Here is a 25,836-nt window from a genome sequence, read left to right on the forward strand (position 1 = left end):
CGCAAAGAACGGATTTTTCGATAGGGTCGGGTAGAGGTGATTTAAGGGCTCTCATTAGTTTGTATGCAACTCCTTCATTTTTTGCGCTACAAGCTTGAAAATATTACAGAAAGATATTTAGTAGACATTTTCTAAGAACGGATTTTACGACAGAGCCTCATTAAAGATGTCTAGGGCTTAACTTTTTACAAAAGCTTATAAAGCTTATAAATATTAAAAGCTTTTATGTTACAAATCTTAAATTTGACATAAATGTAGTTGGTATTAATACACGTATACCAAGAACGAATTAACCACAGAGCCACGATAAAAAGATCTAAGGGAAAATCCTTAAACCAAACCAAAACCAAACTCTTAACCCAAATACTTTATAAAGGTCCTTATTTATATATAATGCTACAAATTTAAAAATCTTAATATAAAGTTAGAATGGGGTCTTTAGAAGTTCACAGGACCAGCTTAAGCTATCTAAGGTCTAAGGGCTCAATTAGTTTTGTATGAAATTTCTTCATTCTTTATGCTGCAGGCTTGAAATTTAGCATGGAGATAGTTTATAGTTAGTAGATGTCCGCTTAGAATGGATTTTTCGATAGGCCCGGATTATAGAGGTCCAAGGGCTTACACAAGTTTTTACAAAAATCTTATATTTTCGTGCTGTGAATTTAAAATTTGACATAGAGATAGTTCATTGTTAATAGACGTGTACAACAACCGCTCTGATTCATTGTTGCGTGTAGTCGCCTTAAACACCGACGGTTTGCGGGTTTGATTCCCGCTCGGGTTCGATGTTTGTATTTCTACAAATGTTTCTTTCCGGTTTGAATGTCTGTCCTTGTGGGTCTCCTCACCGTAACTCGGAGAGCACGTTAAGCCGTCGGTCCCGGTTATCATCATAAATATATGATAGCATATAGCCTGATAGCGATTGTTTCTCATAGTAGGGAACATATTCGCCAACCCACTGTGCGGCAGCATGGTGAATTAAGCTCCAATCCTTCTCCTACATATAGACAGAGGCCAATGCCTAGGAGGTGGGATGTTACAGTCTGAATCGTAGACGTCTGCCAAAAAGGTATTTTGTGACAGGGCCGGTCTAAAGTCTCTAAAAATTTTCATAAAAAGTTATATTTTTTATGGTACAAGCCTGAAATTTGGCAGAAAGATAGTTCATAAATTAGTAGCTATCCACTATGAACGAGTTTTACAACCGGTTGGAGATAATCTAAGGGCTTTCGCAAGTTTGTATGAAATTACATAACAACAATATGACTAGCTCGTTAATATAATTGACTAGTTCGTTGGCGTAGTTTATACTGGTCCTACTTTCTGCACCGCGGTTTGCGAGTTTGGGTCTGGGTGTGATATTTGTAATTACATACTTATATATGTTATATTTCTATGCATTACCAAAAAAAAGAAGTATTTAGCTATATCAGACGGCTGTTACCTTTAACACAAGCATTATGTTGCTTACCATAGGAACAGACGACCGCGTGTGTATAGTATAAGATACTTATTAATTTACTAGCTGACTCCGCAAACGTTGTTTTGCCATATATGTTATTAACCCCTTAACCCCCCTTATAACAACACACAAAATTTTATATAAATCGGTCAAGCCCTTTCGGTGGAGTATTTTAATTAACATTGTGACACGAGAATTTTATATATAAGATTTATAATGCGCGATAAAGAGCAACTACTAGATAGTTATATATCAGAATTTTAGAATAAACATTTTCGTTAAAAAACCGTTTGAACAATACGCGTGGACTTATTATACTTACATTCTGGAGAAAAACAAACAGCTCAGCGGAAACCTATTTCTGCTACAAGTCTCCGGGCCTCTGGGGCGTGGATATTGACAGAAATTAGTTTATTTTTAACACTCTACACTAGTAATCGTTGTTTTAAATCTCAAGCTGCTAGAGAACTATAACTTGGATTTTAGAGGTTTTCATTATGAATTTAACGTACGACTACATTTGCTTTTGAAATGCTTTGACCTCCTTTGAGTTTGATAGCTAAAATATAGTAGTTTATAAACTATCCAACGTTAAATCATGATCAACTTTTTATAAAATAATAATCTAATTCACAAACTTCTCATGTGCGTTAAACAAGTTAAGCCAAGTTCCGACGCGATTGTTCTTTAGTTCAGTGAGTTCGTTCGAAGCACGAGCAAGCAAATTCTAATTAAAGTAAGAGCATTGAACAATACTTTTTCCATTACAAATAGTACGCAATAGCTTTTAAAGAAATGCAAAATTTTTAATTTATTTTTGTTTTTAATATTTGAGGCGGTATTTATTACATGGTCATACATGTCTCATCTGGGCACAGCTGTTGCTAATACCGTTTGTTTATATAAGAACCATTGTTTAACAAAGTGGCAATGAACACTTGCTAAATTTTTTACCTTACGCATGTATGGCGGTAGTAAAACAGCTAAGTCAGGCATTTTTACTAAGGTGAAGTGTTTGTAAAGTTAGGGCTTGAAGAGTTAGAAACTTGACTGTCAATAAAATCTGATATAACTTTTTAAGATCATTTTACATGAAAATATTTAATGGGATATATATATTTACTAACAAACGATTAAATAGTTAATATATACATATATACCTACAGAAGATTACAGACCTTAATTTTTTTTTATTTTTTATTAAAGAGTCAAACAAAATTTTTATACTAAAAACTGAATCCGATTTTAATTTTTTCTTCCTTTTAAACTAAAAGGTCGACTAACAAGCGTATGGCTCACCTCAAGATCCCCGCAGATACAAAACATTTTTTATTTGCCATACAGATGTTTGGCATGATCTGGGTGTTTGTGCAGTCCTTGTGGGTCTCCCCACGGTGCCTCGGAGAGTACGCTAAGCCGTCGGTCGGTCCCGGTTGTTATAATCTACTTCTGTTAGCGATCGTTACTCATAGTAGGGAATATATCCGCCAACCCGCATTGGGAAAGCGGAGCAACGTAGTAGATTAAGCTCTGATCCTTCTCTTACATAGGGAAAAAGGCCTATTTCCAGCAGTGGGATATTACAGGCTCAAGCGTAAGCATAATAAAATTTTGTTTTGTGTACAGTTTGTATTTTAATATATTTATTGATTTAAATTAATTATATTAAATGATTAAATTATAATAAGTATTTTCTATGATTGTCTATTTATATTAACTTTTCATACTTCAATTATTTGCATAAATGTCTATGAAATTATAAGCAATTGGAAAAAATTGAATTATTAATTGTAAGTGGCAATAAAAACATAGTAAATAAGTGTCTGTAATCGATTCTTAATAAACGACAAGAAATGCGCTCCAGTACTGCACTCAATTAATTTAGAGCTATAGGTATTTTTTCTAATAACGTTTTAATGGAATATCATTATTGAATTACGATTTGTTGTATGACTATTTTAAAAAAGTTTTTAATTTGCAGGTAAACCACCCGATTTCGTCGCTTTTGGGATCTCCATTATGATGACCATGATTCTAGTCGCCGGCGTCAAGAAGTCCCTCTTCTTCAATAATCTATTAAATGCGATTAACCTATGTGTGTGGGTGTTCATCATGGCAGCTGGCGTGTTTTACATGGACACCAGTAATTGGACCCAACATAAGGGTTTTCTGCCCTTTGGGTGGTCGGGGGTAAGTTGGTTTCCAGAAATAGTATTAATACTTGCACTAGTAGAGTTAATAATATAACTGATAATATATTCTTAAAAATATTACGGTATAAAAAAGTAAAATAAAAAGTTATTTATTTTGAAAAAAATGTTGCATAATATGAAACTGTTGTTGGCACATCCTTTTAAGTAGGTAAGTGTTTTACCTGTGTCCTGCTCTTGAATATTCATACTTATAAAATTTAAACTTAACATTATCAGAATTTAATCACAAGAGAAAAAAAGGAGTTTATTTATGTATGTTTTAGTGTGTGTGTGTGTGTGTGTGTGTGTGTGTGTGAGTGTTTGTGTGTGTGTATGTGTGTGTGTGGTATATTTTTCGACTTAGTTAGATAAAAGAAAACTAAGAGCCGTATTTATATAATATCAACTACAAAATTTTGTTTCTTTTACACGTATTGAGTATTCCATTTATATTTCAATAAAGTTACATTTAATTAGCGTACATACAGTAATTACTCTTGAAAGCTTCTCCGCGTTCCAAAAGTTTTCAGATAAAATTAGAAACAAAATAAGCGAAGCTACGAGATACGAAACCACCGCAGCTCGCAATTGAAACAATATCCAAACGGAATATATAAGCTTTAATATTTCTAAAACACAACAAGTTACAGTTGATATTCAGACAGCACGAGAAGTGTGAATACAACATCTAATATTGTTCTCTAACTAGACACTATCTTGATATTGTTTGATTTATCAGACTACGCGGTCGAGATCAGAGTCAGAATGAGTGTGCAGTATAATATAATCAATGATACTACTTCAATCAGAGATGAAAATATTAAACTTATAAAGAACAGTGTTATTTTAAAGGTTAAATAATAAATTTATCTTGGAATATAAAAAATTGTACGTTAGTATTCAACGTGTGTATTTTTCATGTGTTGCTACGTAGTATATTAGAATAAAAATTTGCCAATTTTTGAAGACTGTAATAATATAATAGACATTAGGTGAACTTATTGATTCTACCATTTATGGTGATACTATGTTATCAAAATGCGCTAATAGCTCACATACTAGCAAATAGATCAACAAAGAAATAAGCATTAGAAGATAAATTCAAGAAAAATTACATACTTACAAACGGACTCACATATAACATTCAACAACCCTCACAACCTTTTTTTTAAAAAACCTTCACAACCTGCACTAGTAGTAATTAAATCCTAACAGTGCAACCTAACTCGCGTTTTCTTCATAAAATTTTAACGATCCTTTTTTATTTCATTTGTATTACGTTGAATGTTTCTAAAATGATAACTCATTCTATATTACCTGCAGTATTGCTTCTAATAGAAACCGACATAGAGCTTATCTCTAGCATAACTTCGTTGTCCTAATTTTTGATTTTTACGGGATTTACCGCGATGTTTTGAAACTCCCGATATTTCAACGACTTTGTAGACATTGTAGTCGTGACGAACAACTGAGACCTGAGTTGGATTTAATTCAAATGCGGATAGGCTGTATTTGTAGTTTCAAAATATCGATCGCACTAAGTACCATAAAAGTAAAAGTGTTATGGTGACCGTGAAAACTTCAGCAAAACTTATATTGTCCTAGGTGTTCAGCGGAGCGGCCACTTGCTTCTACGCGTTCATCGGATTTGATATTATAGCTACAACGGGTATGGAAGCCAATAACCCTAAACGCTCTATTCCGTTGGCCATTGTACTGAGTTTGGGCATCATCCTCTTCGCTTATGTCAGCAGCTCAGTGATGCTCACTTTGATAGGTGAGTTCTAAAATCATTTTTTTTTTCGTTCTAATGTAGCTGTTTTTTTTTCGAATGTTTTATAATACTGAAATGAAAAATTAAAAAAAATATACAAAAATGTTATTTTGACTTCAACTTTAACTTTGAATAACTTACAAAACTCTATTGGATTTTTTCCGGATACTGATTTTTAGTGAATTACAAAATTCCAAAGTTAATAAAATCAGTGTGAAATCATACCGATTTTCAAGGCGTGGATATGAGATAATAGTTCATCTGACAAAAAGAAATCAATCAGACCTTTTCATACGACATTTAAATTTCTTGAAAATGCTATTTAGTAGTAATATATGCACACACACACACTATACGATAAGACATCAAACACTTTGGTGTTTAACTTTAAATTATAAATATGGCGCCACATAAATTACACTTATAATAAAAGGTCTAAAAGTTAACGACGCTGTATCTGTTGCATATTCATATTTAATTTGTGATACAAAAACGAAGTTTTAATTGAAAACTCGCGGTTGACCGATATTTATACCGACTTCGTTTGCTTGCTTTGTATTATATTTTACTGTTACATTTTTTATACACACGCGCAACGTAGATTATTATGTTCATTACTTTTGTGCTGCCTAGCATAAGTAATTTAACAATACTAGTGGTCTCCTAGTGGTCGAAATTCAATCAAAATTAATTTAAAATATAAGTTTGAACATTACTAAGGTTGTCAAACAATATACTTCTTTAATAATAAACAGAAGAGTATTTAAGCGTGTGTGTTCAAATACATGGTAGTGTGTGTAATGATTATATACTGATTTAATGTATTTTTATGCATAATTAAAAAAAGATTAGTATTCTTCACTCTTTCTCAATATAAATCTATACCTATAATATATATAAAAGCGAAAGGTCACTCATCACGAAATCTCCGAAACTATAACACTTACAAACTTGAAATTTAGCAGGTAGGTTCCTTATAGGGCGTAGACATCCTTTAAGAACGGATTTTACGAAATTCAACCAAAGGGAATAAAACGGGGATTGGAAATTTGTATGAAAGTCCTATGTTTTTGAAGTAAGAGACTTGAAATTTAAAAAGTATGCTCTATAGGTGGTGAGGAGATGTCCAAATAATGCATCGTAATCTATATATATAAAAGAGAAAGGTCACTGACTCACTCATCACGAGAACTCAAAAACCGCTGGATGGTCCATCCATCCAAGATGGACAAAGATGAAATTTGGTAGGGAGGTAGATTATAGTTAGTAGACGTCCGCTACGAACGGGTTTTGCGATATTCTACCGCTAAGGGGGTTTAATTAGGTTTGATAGTTTGTATGAAACATATACAGCAGCTATAAGTTCGCCTTATAGGTAATTTATACTGCAGTCGGAAAATAAAACTAAAAATGTGGTGTATAGAGAGGTTTTATGAAAATCAATATTAAATTATACTAAATTGTGCATTTTAAAAAGCTACTCAGTGTGATAAGCATTTCAAGTGACTGAAATAAAAAAAATAATTTGCGTTAAACATCTTGATAGTAATGCATATCTTCATAACCACGCGGACGTAGTCGCGGGCAACAGTTGTGTATTATAAAACAAAATCCCCAAAAGTGTATGTGATCGATTCCCTCAATATCTACTGAACGGATTTTCATGCGGTTTCACCAATGGAGAGAGGGCTTCAAGGAGCAGGTTTACGGAACGGCTAAGCCGATTTTGATGAGAGTTTCACTGGAAGTTTGCCGGGAAAACTTTGTGACACACTGATTTCAATGCGGGCAAAGCCGCGGGCATAGCTAGTAATCTATAAGTGTGAGAAATTTCATACCTACTCTTCCGTCCGCGTAGTTTTCGTACAAAACGGTACAAAGTCTGTGCTTCACGTATTATAAATATATATATGTATAAGTAGCGCTATTTTCGGAATTAATTCAGTTCGGTGTTCCGGTACCCACGCAACGTTATCATTCATATAATCTTATACTGAATAATAAGCTTTAGCTAACAAAACCCTTTTAATAAAACCTTATTTCTGCTTTATTGCTCACTCTAAAATATTTTTCGTTTTTTTTTTAAATATAAACAAATGCCATAGCTCGGTTATGCTCTTTACATGAAAAAATATATCTTTTCTAATTTTTAGACTATTAAGGACCCACATCGGGTTTTATACATATCGGGTTTAATAAGTTTGTAAGCCATTTTTAAAAATATTTTTTTCACTTTCTACAATCAGTACTGTATGTATATTATTATTATATGTCGATTAAAACTGAAAAATTATTTAGCAATTTTTACTTTGACCCATTTTACACTTTTTTTGGCAAAGTGAAATAAAATTTTAGAATAACTTATCACACCTACAAAATACATGGATCTATATTTTTATTTAGGTAAGTTTATCCAGAGCCTTCATTGCCGTGTTTTAGACAGGTACAGCTCTCTTTCACGTCCAATTTGAAACAATGACATGTGAGATTACGAACTTACATTTGATCGATTAGTTGCAAAATACCTGCTCTATTGCGTTAGAATCATAGAAATAATCTAGTGTACCCTGCAGGCTTAAATGATGCTTCAGCATCATTTAAAACCTGCAAAATATCTAACTCCTTCCAAATTACAACACCGCTACCATGTTTGGACTCATTAGATTGACCGCGATAAATCTTATATATAAAATTCTCGTGTCATATTCTCGTCTTATATATAAAATTCTTATGTCAGTTAAAATACTCCTCCGAAACGGCTGGACCGATGGGGTAGGTCCGAGAATCGTCCAACATCTATTTTTCATACCCCTTAGTTATAAACGGGGAGAATTAAGGGCTTAATAACATATATGGCAAAACAACGTTTGCGGGGTCAGCTAGTAGTATATAAATAAATGACGATCACTCTGATATAGCATGAAAGATTAATGAAGATAGTTCGGTGAGCGATACCAAATTACTTTCAATCATTCCGCGTACATAGAACGGTGATAATATGATGTAGGATCGTTCGTAGTGAATTAGTTTATGAATTTGTCAATGGATGAAATGACAATTCAAAGAGTGTGTGGTTGACTGAAAAAATGTGATTTTATACACTCGTGTACGGATCTCACTTCACTCACCCACTTGAGCCTATCGCAGTCCACTGCTGGACCTAGACCTCCAGAACTGATGTGTATTGCCCATAGTCACCACGCTCGGCAGGCGGAAATGGTGACTGCAGGGCTGTCTTTGTCGCACCGAAGACGCTGCTACCCGTCTTCGACCTGAGTATTTCAAAGCCAGCAGTTGGATGGTTATCCCACCATCGGTCAGCTTTTTAAGTTCCAAGGTGGTGGTGGAACTATGTTATCCCTTAGTTGCCTCTAACGACACCCACAGGAAGAGAGGCGGTGGCTATATTCTTGACTGCCGCAACCACACAGTAGGTGTGCGCATGTATTATATAAAATCATAACTAACACTCACAGTTTCGCATTTAGTCCTGGAAAGTACGAGTAGGTATATTACATAAATTTAGTTGAATAGAAAATACTACAAAAAAAATGTAAACAGTAAAATTTAGACTAAACTAGTGCAAGGCAGTGAGTGACACAGCGTCGGAAATAATATTAAAAGAAGAATGATTTTATATTGGGTCCTCTGATCTTTATAAATTAAGTTTAGGTAGTATCATCATACTAGGGTGGCTAGCGTTCGACGATTTACTCTACTAAATAAAAACACTTTTACCCAAAAAAAAAACCGACCTCAATTTATACAGACAAGTAATAAAATGAAAACATCATCAACTTCGCCCAAGTACACTAAATACGCATTGTTAAGAATATACCAAGAAGTACTCGTCAGATTTCGGTTAAATTAAACAATGGTCCGATGACAAGTCAAGATGACAAGTACCAGCTATCAAATGAAAAAAAAAATCATTAAAATCAGTACACCTAGTTAAGAGTTATATTATGTTAAATCATATAAAAACTACGGTCGGTTTGAGAACTTCCTCCTTTTTTGAAGACAGTTAAATATACAGGAAAAAACCCGTTTAAGCTAATCTTTTAAGACTTGATTTAAAACAAATAAAAATTCTATCAAACAAAAGATATTAGTTTTTATTCATTATAAATTCTATCAAAAACTCTGTTAAAGTTATCAAAAAATCTGATTGCATACATAATATAACTTTGTAAATAGATATTGTACTCAAAAAACTAAGTTAACTATAACATACCCATAAAATTAAACACTCGTAAACCCTCGCAAAGCCGTTAAGTTTCAATCCGTCTGTTCTATCTTTAACTAACAAATCCTGCAAGTGTTTTTTAAAGAAATAAATCAGATTACAACTTTTTTCAAAGCGGCTGCATCTAAATCTCAATCATTCTGACGGCTACAACGAGAAAATTATCTGATATTACATAAGATAAACGGAATTCTTTGAACATAAATTATGAAGTACAACCGAGAAATATTTTCCAGACATTTAATGCACGTTACAATTATTTTAGAACCATTTAATTTAATCTATTCACTTAACTTTATGTATCTTCTGCGAGAACTGGGTATTCCTTTTTTACATATTCACGTAACGCTAAGTACTATGTTCAATACAAAATAAAGAATACAATTTACAACAATCAAATTTAAGCCATTTTTTCAATTTGGTTTAAAACAATATCATCAAATTTAGAAGAAGAGTTCAAAGAACTCACAAGTAATAAAGAATTAAAAGTAAAATTCAGATGTAGATACTGGATTCTGGCTCCGAAAATCAATATCAGCTTTCCACCCTGGATTGCGGGAAATAGTGCAGAAACTTTTAATTACGTTTCCTTCATCATATTTAGCTGACCGTAGGTTTAGTGCAGAAGCTAATTTACTGTCTAAGAAAACTGAGACTGGAGATTATTGAGCGTGGTGATTCGCAACTGATGTTTATTAAATTGAAACCCGCAATTAACAAATTGTAAAAATCATCATTGTTAAAGTCATCTAACGTCTCATTGATATTCATGTTTATTTTATTTAATACGCCAAAGGCTCAGTTAATTACAACTATTATGCCTTTTAAAAAGAAACAGCTACATGAACTGATTTATAATATTTCTTAAATAATGCCTTTTATTTAAACGGATGATTTACATCTATACAAATAAATAAAATCGGAGTGTCTGTTTGTATTATTAAAATAACCACTTTTTACCAAATCTGTATGGATGTATACACGGTACATATACCAAACTAACATTTTTTACAATGTGTCTGTCTGTCTGTCTGTTTGTTCCGGCTAATTTTTGAAACGGCTGGACCGATTTTGATGGGACTTTCACTGGCAGATAACTGAGGCAATAAGGAATAACTTAGGTTACTTTTATCTTAGAAATCTATTTATTTTATAACTCTGCGAACTGAACAGTAACTTTTTTGTTAAATTCTACGCGGACGAAGTCTCGGGCACAGCTAGTATATTTATAATATTGAAAATATATACTTGAATATTACAAAAATATTTCATTTAATAAAATATATAAGTAAATAAAATACAATAAAGTTAAACATATTTACAATAAATTTTTACTGGATATATATTCCTGGTATAAAAATTAAAAAATAACGAATATATATAAATAAGACAAACAAAAAAAATAGAAGAAACATGCAAGGAGCATAAACTTTATCATCTTTTTTTTGTCTTAGTGCCCTACAATGAAGTGGCTACCGATTCTGCGCTGGTGCAGATGTTTACTTACGTAAATGCGCCCACTTGCAAGTATATTGTGGCCCTCGGAGCACTCGCTGGTCTGACCGTCTCCATGTTCGGATCCATGTTTCCAATGCCTCGTGTCGTCTACGCTATGGCTCAAGATGGCCTAATTTTTAGGTGAGTACTAACTAAAATATACGTTACTAAATATATATTCGGGTAAACGAATATTAGGTTGGGGAAAAAGTTTCTGCATATTTTATATAGAAGTTCAGGATAAGATTTTACAAATTTTATTTTTACATTAAATACTTCGACAAATAGTTTTGAAAGTCTTCTCTTCATGTTAACTTCGTACTACCTAAAGAATTCTGAAGAGACCGAAACAGATGGAAATCTGAAGGTTCAAGATCGGGGCTATATGGTGGATGCATTAAGACTTCCCAGTCGAACTCTCTTGATTTTTTTGAATTGCTAAAAACGTATGTGGTCGGGCATTGTCGTGATGAAGGACCACACCTTTTCTGTTGATCAATTCTGGCCGCTTATTCTCAATTTCTTGCTTAATTCTCGTCACCTTTGACAGTAAAAATCCGAACCGATGGTTTTACTCGACGGTAAAATCTCAACCAACCAATCTCACCACACACCCAACATAACCTTATCGCATTTCAAGCCGAATTTCGCGGTAGTCTGTGCAGCTTGACTGACTTTTGATTACGATCTCTTTAGTACATTTTTTTCTTTTCATAGGTGATCCTCTTTTGTCACTAGTGAACAATCTCTTCAATTTTTTTTCGATATTATGTCTTAAGAGAATCGCAAATGAGTACACGGTCCATTAGGTATTTTTCAGTGAATTCACATGGCACCCATTTATCGAGCTTTTTTTATATAGCCAGTCTTATTCAAAGGAGTCAAAACTGTTTAAGGTAAATTCTCAGATCTGCAACTATATCGTAACTACTAAAATATCGATCTAGTTCCACTTTTTCAAAAATGTCGACACATTCATCCGTAATTGGGCGACCAGACCGTTACTGTTAAATATTAATTTAAATAACGTCCTCGCTCATTATATAATTTAATACAAACATATTTCTACCACTCTGCTGCATGAACTTAATTAAAACCGATTTATATGTTTAGATAGAATGTGCCATGCAATTAACTTTACTTTGAAAAAATCCAGCATTTTTTTAGCGAATAGAAAACGTTCGCTAATTATAAATGTATTTTAAGAACGCCTTTAATATTTGATCAAATAAGCTCAGACGCGTTATAAATACCGTCTATATAAAATTAAAAAAAAAAACTTCTATTATTCTAAGTGCTATAATTTTTATTTTGCTGTTGTTCTGAATAATTGCGTAAGTCATAATGTCATTTCAAAAAACAGTTTATCCTCTACAAAACCGCCTTATGACTTAATCTATAAATCTATATATACCTATATATATAAATGAATCCCTATTTCCCTTGGTCATGCCATCACGCGTGAATGACTGGACCGGTTTCGCTAATTCTTTTATGTTATGTTTGTTACTGTCAGGAGAAGTTTTTTTTTAATAGAAGATTAAGAAAATTGCGTGGAAAATTAGAAAATTAAAGAATACTTAACCATCATATAAAATTACAACAATATAACCAAATTTTGGATGTAGAAATTTGAATTTTTTTTAAACTAAATATGCACTTATTAAAATTGTAACAGGCCAAAATTATAATAAAAGTCAAAATAATTTTAAGTTTAGTTTGTCTATATGTTTGCTTCTGTAACCTGTATGATGCAGAATATGATGCATGACAATAAATTTATATTTTCATATTTATGATTTCAAGATCTAAGTTAAAATTTAATGCATTTTTATTTAAATACGTCATTCTTAAGAATACTTACTACCATATAATCAAAAAATTCATTTCATTTATTAATATTTTTATTTATTTCATTATCCTACTGTACTACGTTCTTTGTTTGTTACTGTTCTTTGTTTTGAGCGTTTGTTACTTTCTCCTTCCAAAGTAACAAACGCTCAAAACAAAGAACAGCGGGACGCAGTGCGAAATCTTGATGTACTTATAGGTATTATATTCTTGACCATCCCTTTTACCCTTCGCCTCACCATTGCAAAGGATGACTATTCTCGCTTAGTATTAATTAGTGTATGTTTAACACCAGAGGTATGTTTTATTTCCCTTTGAGGAAATAAATTATTGTTTTCATTCCAATGTAAAAAAAAAACTGTCCTTTCGGACTCTATACCAAACTTGGCGTAAGCTTAGAAAATTTTCTGAATTGCTATTTCATGATATCATATTTTTTATTTGTTTATTTATTAATGGAATGAAATTCAATTATTTTAACACAAAGCTATAATATATAATAAAAGCATTTTCTGAAAAATGTATACAAGTAACATACAAATTAGTGAATAATTCCATCTATCCTATCAATCACCCTTTAACAGCCCACTGCTATACATAGGCCTCCCCTACTGTTCGCCACTCCACCCGGTCCTGCGCGCTCTTGTTGAGGTCGTCAGTCCACCTCGTTAGAGGGCAGCCTATACCCCTTTTGCTTAGCTCTCCATCAACTTAAACACATCTTCCAGTACAGATATAACATCCTCCTGTTGAACTCCGCACTGTAGTGTGGAATAGATTCAGGGCTTCTATCGTGTACTCGGACTATTATGGTTGCAGCTTTGTATAAACACTTCAACACCCCGATAATCTGGCCCGGCTGAAAAGACCCTAGCACCGCCACTGATCTCGATCTCGAAAGCTTTCTCAAAGTCTACAAACTCAATACCGGCAGATTATACTCCTCGATCTTCTGTATAACCCACTGCCGCGTATGTATTGGTCCATGGTATTGTAGACTTTTCGGAATCCGGCATGTTCAGGAGGCTGGAAGTCTTCTAGCCTGCGAGCAATGTGATTAGTAAGGACCCTCGAAAACAACTTAAAGACGTGACTAACCAAGCTCTGTCACCTTTTTTAAGAACAAAAGCACAATATAATACAATGGTTTTGGTGGTTCCGTTGTCCGTATCCAAAGGCTACTCTTTCTGCTTGTCGCCGTCTCGCGTACCCAGACTTGTATTAAAATGAATAATTAATAAACATTTATTACAAGAAAAATAAGGTAAAACTAACTTTGTTAGCAAAATTAAATCCTCGAGACTTCACTCACTATGACATTTTACCGGATGCATCTTATCCATTTATGGCATACCTTAACGTTTCAACACTTTCTCATGACGTATATTATGGAGTTTTGTCAGAAATATCTTATATGATGTTTAACATATGAATTTTAAAATGCTGTATTTGAAATTCCTTCTGATTCTCAATATGGACGACAAGACTTTTGTACTTATGCAAAATAATAATATCATTACCACAAGCCCATATACTCTTATGAAAATATTTAATACAAAATGATTTATATATTAACAGACAATTAGCAACAGTATCTGAGGCTTCTGGCACTCCTGCCATAGCTACGATCACCGGTGGAACAGCAGCCTCCATTGCCTCCCTCATTATCCAACTTGAGGTCCTAGTAGAAATGATGAGCATTGGTAAGTGTTTTTAGTTATAAAACAATTTTTTTAGCAATACATACGTAGCCACGGTTACTATAACACGCGTTTACATTTTTGTACTTTTAACATTTGAATATTGCTGAGCTGAAGCATAAATGTGTATGGATTTATTCATAACAGGAAACAAATTTCATTACCTCTTTTTTTTCCTCTACCTACGTCAGAAAAAAATCGCTTACAAATACGCTCATACCTCGAATAAGTGATAAATAGTAAACAACCATTTCAATATTATAACTAATAAGTAATCAATTAATTATTATTGTGTAAAATAAAATATTTCTATAGGAATTGATTGACAACCGATAACTATATACATATTAATATATATAGAGTTATACATTTTCAATGAATAGACTTAAATTTGTTGTTTAACTATTTGAAATATGTGTAACTTTAGAAAAAATAATGTAGTTGTGTGACTGATATCTGGCGCAGTGGAGGGTAGGTAATATAAATAGGGATAAACCGAAGTAGCGGAGTGGCTATCGATTAGCAGTGCCCTTGAGCTGCTAAATATGTTTAGTCTTAATAAAAAAAATTACATATGCTTACTTTACAGATGCTAAAATGCATCAAACTAAATACATGCATGAAATTGGTTATAAATTGTCAGTATCATTATATATTTGTTAATAATTTAGGTTCAACAGAAATTCAATACGCTACTGCACGCTAGATAGAACATTCCGCTGTATTTTATTACATGAATTTAATAAACCAATTGTATAATTATATTATTGGTATTCATTAACATTTGCTACAAGAGATTATGATATTATCTCACTTATTTCATACATATTGCATAGTAATTATACATTTTGCTTTTGATTCACGCATTTCGCATTGACGCTTTTATACCGAATCGTAAATCATTATTAATTTCGTTAATTTAAATTTCGTAACAACATTTGCGTATAAAATCAAAATCTTCATCAAATTTTAACATTTATATTTTGAATGAGAGAAGAGGAATAAATTGTGGTCAGAATTGTCCGTGAATGGTGTGAGCAGTGTCCTCATACGAGCATTGCAATCTCTTTATATAGGGATTCTAGTGCTTGTGTGAGGATAAATGGGGCATACACTGACTAGGTTAATATCGAAAAAGGTGTTAGACAGGGATGTGTAGCGTCACCGTGGCTCTTTAATCTATTCATGGACAATTGTTTGACAGATTTAAAAGAGAGTAAAAATGGGTTGAGAATGAATGAGTTACTCGTCAAATGTCTTCTCTATGCAGATGATCAAGTATTACTTGCGTCTTCGCCCGAGGAGTTCCAGGAGATAGTAACTGATATGAGTATAAGAAAGGGAATGAAGATGAATGTAAAGAAGACGAAATTGATGGTGTTCGAAAGAGATGAGGTAGTGACAGGCTGCAATATCGTGATTGGAAATGAACGAATTGAACAGGTGAATGAGTTTGTGTATCTGGGTTCAAAGTTTACAAGAGATTGAAAGTGTGATAGTGATATTGAAAGAAGAGTGAATGCAGGAAACAGGATGAATGGAGCTTTGTACTCCTTTATGAGCAGTCGGAAGGTACGGAAGTGAAAGTTGGGTATGGCAGAAGAAACATGAAAACAGAATAAATTCAGTTGAGATGAGAGCATTGAGAAGTATGATAGGAGTTATACTGAGTGACAGGATAAGAAATAGTGAGATAAGGAAACGTTGTGGTCTGAAAGAAGATGTAGTGACAAAAATTGAGAAACGTATGCTCAGATGGTTTGGTCATGTCGAGAGAATGAGTGACGAAAAAAGTGTACAAGGCGAGTGTTTTTGAGTGTGATTGTGGTTTCTAAATTCAATAATTTCTGTCTCATAAAGACCATATTAAATGAAATATGTGCAGGTACATCTTGTGATATAATATGATGTAATGATACAAAACATAAAATTTGAAACAAGAAAAAATAACAATCTTTAAACAGTAGCACGTAGAAAGAAGAAGTTACCAAAATTAAAAAAAAAAAACTGAATATTTACGCACGCTTGACTTGAGGAGTAAGCTGGTAAATGCGTAACGAAAAAGTTATGAAAACTGTGATCGGGCGAGGCGAACGGAAGGTGAGAGGGAGATATAAGCTAGTAAAGATAGTATTTTACTATAGGAGCAAGAAAGAGAAGTCCGAGCTCATACTGTATTTCTTTCTGAGAGCTAAAGAAGTTTAACTTCAGTCGTGTGGTCTAAAGCATCGTCATTTTTTTCTGATTTCCTAAATACTCGTATCGTGTAATACTCGATATTGCTAACCCCTTTACTTTTTAAATCAGTAAAACCTCATATTGCAAATCTCATAGGAATCGTTTGAGTAGTTAAGACTTACTATCGTTCATTGTCAAAAGGTGTAAACTTTGCTGGATGAAAAACTTGACCTACATTCAACCTCTCCACGTTTTTTAATATTCATGTTTAACTAGCAATGGAATTTTTGATATTAATTCTTTAAGAAACTACATAAGACAAGCGGTAAAATATGGGGGGAAATCGTGTGAAACATGTCGGAGCTGACCCCCACATTATTTTATTTTATATACCTTAGCTGAAGCATCTCCCATATGTAGGTATATCTCAGAGAATTGAAACTCCTGTTATAATAATCTACGAATGGCAAATTCAAGTCTTTGCCTAACTGATTACATTTTTAATTATCAATTTTACTAAACAAATACGATCTAAGGCCTAACTGTTTTTTCTGTTTCTTCGTTTTATCTGTTTTTTTTTTTTTACTTCTGTTCTTTGATTGTGAGTTATAGACGTGTTAACTACGTCAACGCCCTTATGTTAGGTCACAGTCTATTTTACCATGCAAAAAAAAACACAAAATAATGAGCATGATCTAGACTTATAAAGTGTAGTTGTAGACTTCGAAGGACGATTAGATTTTTTATGAATGATAACGCTTGCATTCGTGGTAGACAATGTGGACTTATTCAAGCCGGCAGTTGTTATTCCGACACGAGAACGAGCTCGAACTCCTGACTTTTACGCCATACAAAGTGTCGGGTATGTAATACTAGGAAACATTCTCCATATTGAGCAATTGAGAATATCATTAGAAGAAAACAAGCCGCTGTATGTTAGCAAAAGAAGAAAATTTCATTCAGTACTAAATTTTTATTCTTATTTTTACTTTTAAAGTAATAAAGTAATGTTTGCTTTTAAATTTTTAGAAATAGAATTCTAGTTTCGTTTTTGAACTCTGAGATAGTTGGAAAATAATTGAAGCGGATTTTCAAAAGGAATCGAAGAACGAATTTCTTGGAAAAACAAACAATACACATAAACCAATCAAGTTTCCGCTAATAACGAGAAAAAATAAAAAATAGAAAACAAACAGGCAGACAAGAAAAACTAAAATGATTTCTTTATAGTATTGCAAAACGAAAACTATTCAAATGCGTAGTTAAAGATTAATAGCGAAGAAAACAATGTTTACGTCAGTTATTATTAAAAATTCATTGATTCAATAATTGATTAAATTTACTTTATAATTTTAAAGGGAACGTGAAAATTTTCGGTACTATTAAATAAAAAGGTAACACAAAATAATTGGAATAAAACTGAACATTGTCACTTGTTTCTTGCGTAACCGTTTTTTTTTTCGAAGTATATTTGAACTAAGTCAGAAGCATCTTACAGCTGTTCAAAGGTCGCTTTCTTCATATAGGAGCAGGTTCAGGAAAAGGTTCATGACTTAATCCATCTGTCACGAGAAAGAATTGCTATCATGTATCTTTGGTAACATTGAGTCCGTGACGTTGCTCTTTAAAGTATGGTGGAACTCACAGGTACATACACACTACTACTACCATTAGAAAAACATATTTATACAGACACAAAAATCTTAACTCATCGCTATTATTTTATGTGAACAAAAGTTTTTGAAACTATTATATACTTAAATGTAAACTTTATACTAGCGACCAAACTAAAACCTTTTCCGAAACACGTTGCATCTTATGGTATAAGTATTATTTCGATCGGTGCAGTAGTTTTCGTAGTATAACCGAATAATAAAACCGGCTCTCCATTTATTAGTATAGACAGATAGATAGGTTTATGACTCTTCCTTGGGGTTACAAAATGTTTGTCCTATTTCAACTTCTTTTTTAAAACGCGTTATCATTTATCGCGTAGCGTATCCTTACTAAGAATGTTGAGGTTGTCTAAAAAATAATTTTCCAGTAGTCAAAAATAACTTTTTGTAGCCTTGTTTTGTTATGACTTTGTATAATATTTCAAGTTTCCTTTGTGAAATTTATGCCATTCGCCTTCACTACAATATAAAAGTGAACTTTTGAAGATTGCTTCTGTGTACGCCTCTATGTCACAATTGTAAACACTGTCCAACTCTCGTGATTCCGCTGCCAGTAGTTTTACGATATACAAATCAGTTAAGATAACATTACATGTTGTGATAACTAACAAAAGATACTTCAGTGTCTTACATATCAGCTAACAATAAGATGTCGATGTTCTTTATCTTATTAAAACTAAAGTATCTTTTGTTAGTTATCCTTAATTAGATGAATAATTAACGCAAGTTAAATAGGCATAGATTATAAAGACATCTATTATAATTTAATCATTAATAACTTACGTAAAATGCGCCCTAATATATAATTTTTAACATGAACTTTATTGAATAGTAATAAAGTTCAAATAATAATAATAAGATAAATTATTATTTATTATTAATTATTATTATTATTATTTATTTAATTACTTTTTTTTAAAAAGACAATATGAACAGATGTCACTGTATATGATTTCACAGGACATGCTAAACAAAAATCGTTAGATGAATTCTATTGTGCCATCACATATTTAAAGCACATAATCTCAATATCAAAGTCTATTCCATATTTTTATGAATTATTAGCCGGTAGCAAAAATGGTGCAACTTTGTAACTTAGAGGGTTATGGACGAATATGTTTGAAACAGCTCTGTTATCTTAAGAACTCTTTACGTCGCTCATTGTTTTGAAACTCCTATTGCAATATGGCACGATCATTTGCACCTTGCAAAGAAATTGGAAATTCTATTTGTACGATCGTTAGTCAATTCGTGGATCTGCAAAACGTAACAAAATTCTTGTAAAATAAAGTTGTAGTTTTCATATATCGAGCCGTATATTTGATATTAGAAAAATTTACCAAATAATGGCAGTTTAAAAAAAGTTTGCATTCATTGTGTCATAAATTTCACAATTTAATTATTTAAAAAAAAATTAATCACGATATCAAAACTCTGACTCGACAGACTATAGAGAAAAAAAAATCGAATATTAAAAAAAAAACACCAAAAATATTGAAAACTGTATAAGTTATGATGCATACCGTGCCAGAAAAAGTAGTTTAGAGAAATATGCCTTTAAAGTTTTAAGTGCGTTTCGCTCGAGGTCGCCCGCACAGCTAAAGCAAGAACTTTTTGAATTTTTTTATTCTTCTGTTAACTTACGTCTAATCTCCCATTCCAGCTTGATATTATGTGTCTTCATTGTCAGTAAACAATTTTAGCTGTTTTTTTTTTTTTCAATCAACTTTTCACAGAAATATGCCTAGAACTGTAGATAATCTGTAAAAAAATCGATTTTTTGAAAATTCTGGACGTATGTAAGAAGTCCTTAAAAAGTTATTGAATGGAAACTTTATTTTAGCAAACAAAACCGATTTGGACTAAGTGTACTCTTTTTTATCATTAAAGTACATAACATAGAGGGACAAAAGAAGATCAACCATGTTCTTATTTTTGAGAAAAAAGGGTGAAATGGTCGATGATTTGTAGAAATTGTCCTAAATAAACGTTAAGCTCAAAATTGTTAATTAACAATATTATATAGCACCCCAATCAAAACTTTAACCATTCAAAGACGCTCAGGTACACAAATAAATTTACCCAATTATTCCGATTTGATAAATAAGACATGATATAGATTTAGTGCTGATATCCGTTCGAGATCTCAGCGAAATATAAAATCGTTTTCGCTCTTTATTGCTCATTGGAGCTAAATGAGAACTTAATATTCGAGTATTGGAAATCAAGATTAAATATGCAATTGCTTTTCCTCTAACGATCATTTGCTTATATTTTATAAATATCTTATATTCCGAAGTAAAATATTTAAATATAATTGTGCTATTGAGTATCAATCCAAAAAAAAATTCCTAAATGTTGTCGTAGTCTATAATATAAAAATGAGTCGCTGAATGTGTTGCTAAGCGCAAAACTCGAGAACGGTTGGACCGATTTCGCTAATTCTTTTTTTAAAATATTCCTGGAAGTACGAGAATGGTTCTTACGGAGAGAAAAATTCAAAAAAAAAAATTAAAATTTCCTGAAAAAGTCTAAAAACAACACTTCTATACTCCCATACAAAAGATTTGTGATAATACTTAAAAGTCAATTTGAACTTTAATACCATACGATAAAGTTTGTGTTAGGCGATACGAAGTTCGCCGGGTCAGCTAGTAAATTATATTAAATATTTGTTTTTAAATAAAGTTAAACTTTTTGACATTTGACAACGAACAAGCAAACGTATAGCAGTTGTCACTTATTTGTTTTTAAAGGCCGTGAGTATGAAGCAAAAAATTTACAAACATAAAATACTTCAAGTGCGGATTAGGTAATGCTTTAAATATAACCAATTATCACTTGAAACTAAATTATTGTTTTTACTTGAGACATGGAATTGGTTTACTTATTTTAGCAGTAAATGTGAGAAAATAACAATCAAATACTTTTGACGAGTGCGTTTAGAGCAAGTTAAGAGTTCTGGAAGAGATGTACTGCTAAATGTAAGCATGACATATGCATAATGTGTTCCTAAAATAATAAAGTTGTAATGTGTTTTGCGGCAAATATTATGGAAACCTATAGTAAAAGCAGCTATTGCCTTAAGGCAGTATTTTAGATTCAAGATACCACATTCGGAAAATGGACTGAACTAATCATCTTGTATTTTGATTTTCTGAATAAACTTCAATCAAAAATTAATGTCAATTTAACACGTGAGAAGTCTTGGTATATTATATTATAAGTACATATAAGTATAATGGTTGTTCTTAGTAATCCTAAATTGTTACACGACGAGTGTCGGCGACGAGACAAACGATATTAATCAATCTTCCTAAGAATTATACTGAAATAAACAACGACAATAGCCATACATTCTCAATGAAAATAAGTAATTGGTTTTCTATTTCATCTTCTGTCTACTCAAATAGATTCGCCTCGACCCACACGTAGCCAAATATAGTTGACTCGAACCAAATATAATTTAAAAATATATTTTTGATTTTATTTAGTAGGCAGTAGATTTCAGTTGAATTCATATTACTTCAACTTACAATAAAATAAAACAAATTATGTTTAACTTAATTATACTTACGGTTGTCTATTCGTTCCTAAGGTGCCTATGTTTCAGCACCAGGTAGGACGCAAATAACTGTCTGATATTGATACATCATTTCAGCCTATCGCAGTCCACTGCTGGACATAAGCCTCCATAAGTTCGTGCCAAAAATGACGTGAACCCATGTGTTTTGCCCATAGTCACCACGCTGGGCAGGAGGGTTGGTGACCGCAGGGCTGTCTTTGGTTTGTATATTTCAAAGCCAGCAATTGAATGGTTATACCGCCATCGGTCGGCTTTTTAAGTTCCAAGGTAGTAGTGGAACTGTGTTATCCCTTAGTCGCCTTTTGCGACACCCACAGGAAGAAAAGGGGAGGCTATATTCTTACTGCCGTAACCACACAGCGATTATTCATACATATTGTTTATAAATTTTTATTTTTAATTATTTTTAATCTTTGTTTTTATTTATTTTTTTAAACATGTAGAGTTTACACCCAGAGATAACAACTCTAAGTGTGTAAGTAATCCAATTATTATTTCTGAGTTTACGGGTGTAAACCCACCCAGTTACGTTATCACTAAGTGACTTATACTAACTATATTTTAACGAAAACTACTCGTAGAAAACTACTTTAGTTATACTATAGAATTTATTACGACAAAAAGTTGTTTTTATGTTTCTTAAAATTTAGTCTACTGAGATACGAAATACGGAACTAAACTAAATAATTTATAGCAATCAAAGACACTGGATAATGATAGCCATGGATTGTACCTGTTGCGCTGGCGATTGCGGATTCGATCCCCGCACATGACGAACATTTATAATGGCCATACAGGTGTTTGCCGTGGTCTGGGTGCTTGTGCAGTCCTTGTGGGTCTCTCCACCGTGCCTCGGAGAGCACGTTAAGCCGTCGGTCCCGGTTGTTATCATATACACCTGATAGCGATCGTTACTCATAGTAGTAGGGAATATATCCGCCAACCCGCATTGGAGCAGCGTGGTTAATTAAGCTCAGATCATGCTCCTACATGGGCAAAGAGGCCTATGCCCAGTAGTGGGATATTACAGGCTGAAGCGTAATCAATGACACTGACAAGTTTTAATCCCCCCTCCACACACACACTAACCCATTCAATAGTTTTCCCTCGAGTATTTTTTTTTTTTTATTATATTTATATTTATAGTATTGACCGTCATGCCAATATTGTCAATTGAAAATGACTGATTAATTAGTTTCAAATTCAAAACCGCTGCAATTTTGTTTATAATATAATTTTTTTTAATAAAATACAGATTATTATTAAAAATATGATTAAACCCCCAAGCTTGTGGCAAAACATTTTGCATTCTTTTTACACTATAAATGAATATTAATTTTCTTTCAATTACGTATCAAATGGGTATTTTATGATAAACTAAAATTACATGGCAGCTAATTATTTAACTTTACTTTTTCTCTGGACGAATATTTTTTTTATGTCAAAATTATAAAGATCACAAAGAGTATTATTCTAGGACACTTGACTTTTTTCGACAAAAAACATTTCTTCTCAACGAGTGGCTTGATGATAATAATAAAATTTTAATGTTCTGATAAAATTCAACTACACGGACATTTTAGCAAAACCGAAACCATTTTATCTTTTCCGAACTCGAATAGAACTTAACCTAATCAATAATAAGAATATAAATGTTAATTTTCGGATTATTGTAAGTTACAACTCATAATAAGTAATTAAATTATTTAAAAAAATTGTAGTTCGGTTATTTAATAGTCTATCCATCATACCGGAGAGCAAACTGTATACACTTTAAGTTTTCTTCTAATACTCGTTCGAATTGTTAACGTTTTTGATTTGCGATGGTTTTAATGTTAAACATATAAATAAATACGTACCAATTAATCTACATTGAGTTAATTTTACATCTATGCACATAAGTTACTTGCGGGCAAAAAAAAAAATTGTTAAAATCTTTATGAAGTCTAGAGAAATTTTAGGATCGCTGTCATTCGTGACGAATATCAATTTCATTGCTTGACGTAGAGGAGATAAGACGTGAATCCGGCCCACATATAAATTTAATTTTCTGTCGGTGATACGTGACTATCGAATAGCGATGTTTTACTATGAATTTGTTCTAAACATATGTGACTGTGATACCAGAATAGTATTACTTTTATAGCTTATTACTTTGATAAGTATTGTCAGCATGTGTACTGTGACTAAGTATTGACGATGAGTGACTAAGATGCAATCGCGGCATTAACTCTGATGTTTATGTTAATATTTATATTATTTTTTTAGAAGTGGCACTGAGGTGCGAAATCCGAACGTAATAGGCTACTAATAAATAGGAACAATATTACGTACAGAAAACAAACAATTTATAGAAAGTACTTCGTGTCTACGTATTATACCAACATTCTCTATTTATTTTAATGAAAATAAACATTATGATATAATATAGAGCTAATAATAACATAATTACTAAATAAATTGTTAATAAATTATAATTGGCGGTTTTATTGTGGCTCTCTCAAAATACTATAGATCTTTATAATTATACGTGAATACCTATTATGTACATAAATATACTGTAATTTATATCGAAAGTCGTTGATTCAAAATATAAATGATGCACGGCCTTTAGAAATATGCAATAAGCTATGTCGCAAAGTTTTCTACTCTGCAAAGTATTACTTTGCATTTTGCAAAATAATGCTTCGCACACAATGAATCTCTTACTTTATTAGATTTGGATGATAATGATTTCTCGTAATAAAATAATTGGTAAAAGTATTACATATTATAAGTTTATCACAAAAGTCTTCATTCTGCATTAAAATAAGAACTTTATATTTTACAGACATATATATTTGTTATTAGGCACCCTCCTCGCTTACACTCTGGTATCAACTTGTGTATTGGTCCTCCGCTACCAGCCCCACTCCGAAAATCTCATCGAGCTACTCCCGCAAAGCCTTCGCACGCCTGTTGAGCCCGAAGGCACAGCGTCCACTCAACGCGAGACATCCTTCGTAAGTCTTTATGTTAAGATTATTTCTTTAGGTAGCAAAATATGTTTTATGGTGTTTCAAAATAAATTTTCATAGATTGGGACGCCTAAGTCTTTAAGTTCCATCAACTGCAGTCTTTTAAAGATTTAACGCTGGTACAGAAGAGTTTGTGCAGCGCTGTTTAACTTTAGCGAGATTATCTGTGACACGCGGTTCTCGGATTTTACAATACTAGAACCAAGAAACAGTACCATGTTTTAAATATCAAAAATTATTTAACAATCATTTAAATGGAAACAAAATAAATTAAACTTAATAGATTTATAATTAAATAAAATGTTCTTTTTAAAACTGAAGTTTTTGTACGTGTGCTGATACAATAGAACTAATAATCAATCACGTGGATCGATCCTGATAAAAAAGTTCAAAATTAAATTAAATTTACAGTAAAAATGAATGTTTACAAATTTTTTTTTAATCTAAATTTATGTTACTTTTGTATTTGTAGTAGGTATTTATTATTTGGCTGCACTTTAAGACATCTTCTGAAATTTTTCGTCACAGTAACAGTTGGCAAGGGCGAACTGATATTTAAAAGTCCATTGAGTCAGATAGTCCTTCTGTATCAAATTTATAATAAAATATTAAATTTTATTTCGTAACATTATTCTTAACTTAGTTCCGACACGT

General features: G+C 32.4%; 1 protein-coding gene across 1 annotated transcript in view; it reads left to right on the plus strand.

Moving 5' to 3' along the window:
• LOC123668786 (probable cationic amino acid transporter) overlaps window positions 1-25,836 on the plus strand; it is a gene marked incomplete at its 3' end in the record, with an annotated part of 63,749 nt that overhangs the window by 25,394 nt on the left and 12,519 nt on the right. The window contains exons 5-9 of the mRNA XM_045602479.1: window positions 3,447-3,655; window positions 5,263-5,434; window positions 11,132-11,315; window positions 14,604-14,728; window positions 25,016-25,167. Coding sequence (XP_045458435.1) covers window positions 3,447-3,655; window positions 5,263-5,434; window positions 11,132-11,315; window positions 14,604-14,728; window positions 25,016-25,167 — 842 coding nt within the window. The remainder of the gene's footprint in view (window positions 1-3,446; window positions 3,656-5,262; window positions 5,435-11,131; window positions 11,316-14,603; window positions 14,729-25,015; window positions 25,168-25,836) is intronic.

The sequence above is a fragment of the Melitaea cinxia genome, chromosome Z (assembly GCF_905220565.1).
Source record: "Melitaea cinxia chromosome Z, ilMelCinx1.1, whole genome shotgun sequence".
In the NCBI taxonomy this organism is placed as follows: domain Eukaryota; kingdom Metazoa; phylum Arthropoda; class Insecta; order Lepidoptera; family Nymphalidae; genus Melitaea; species Melitaea cinxia.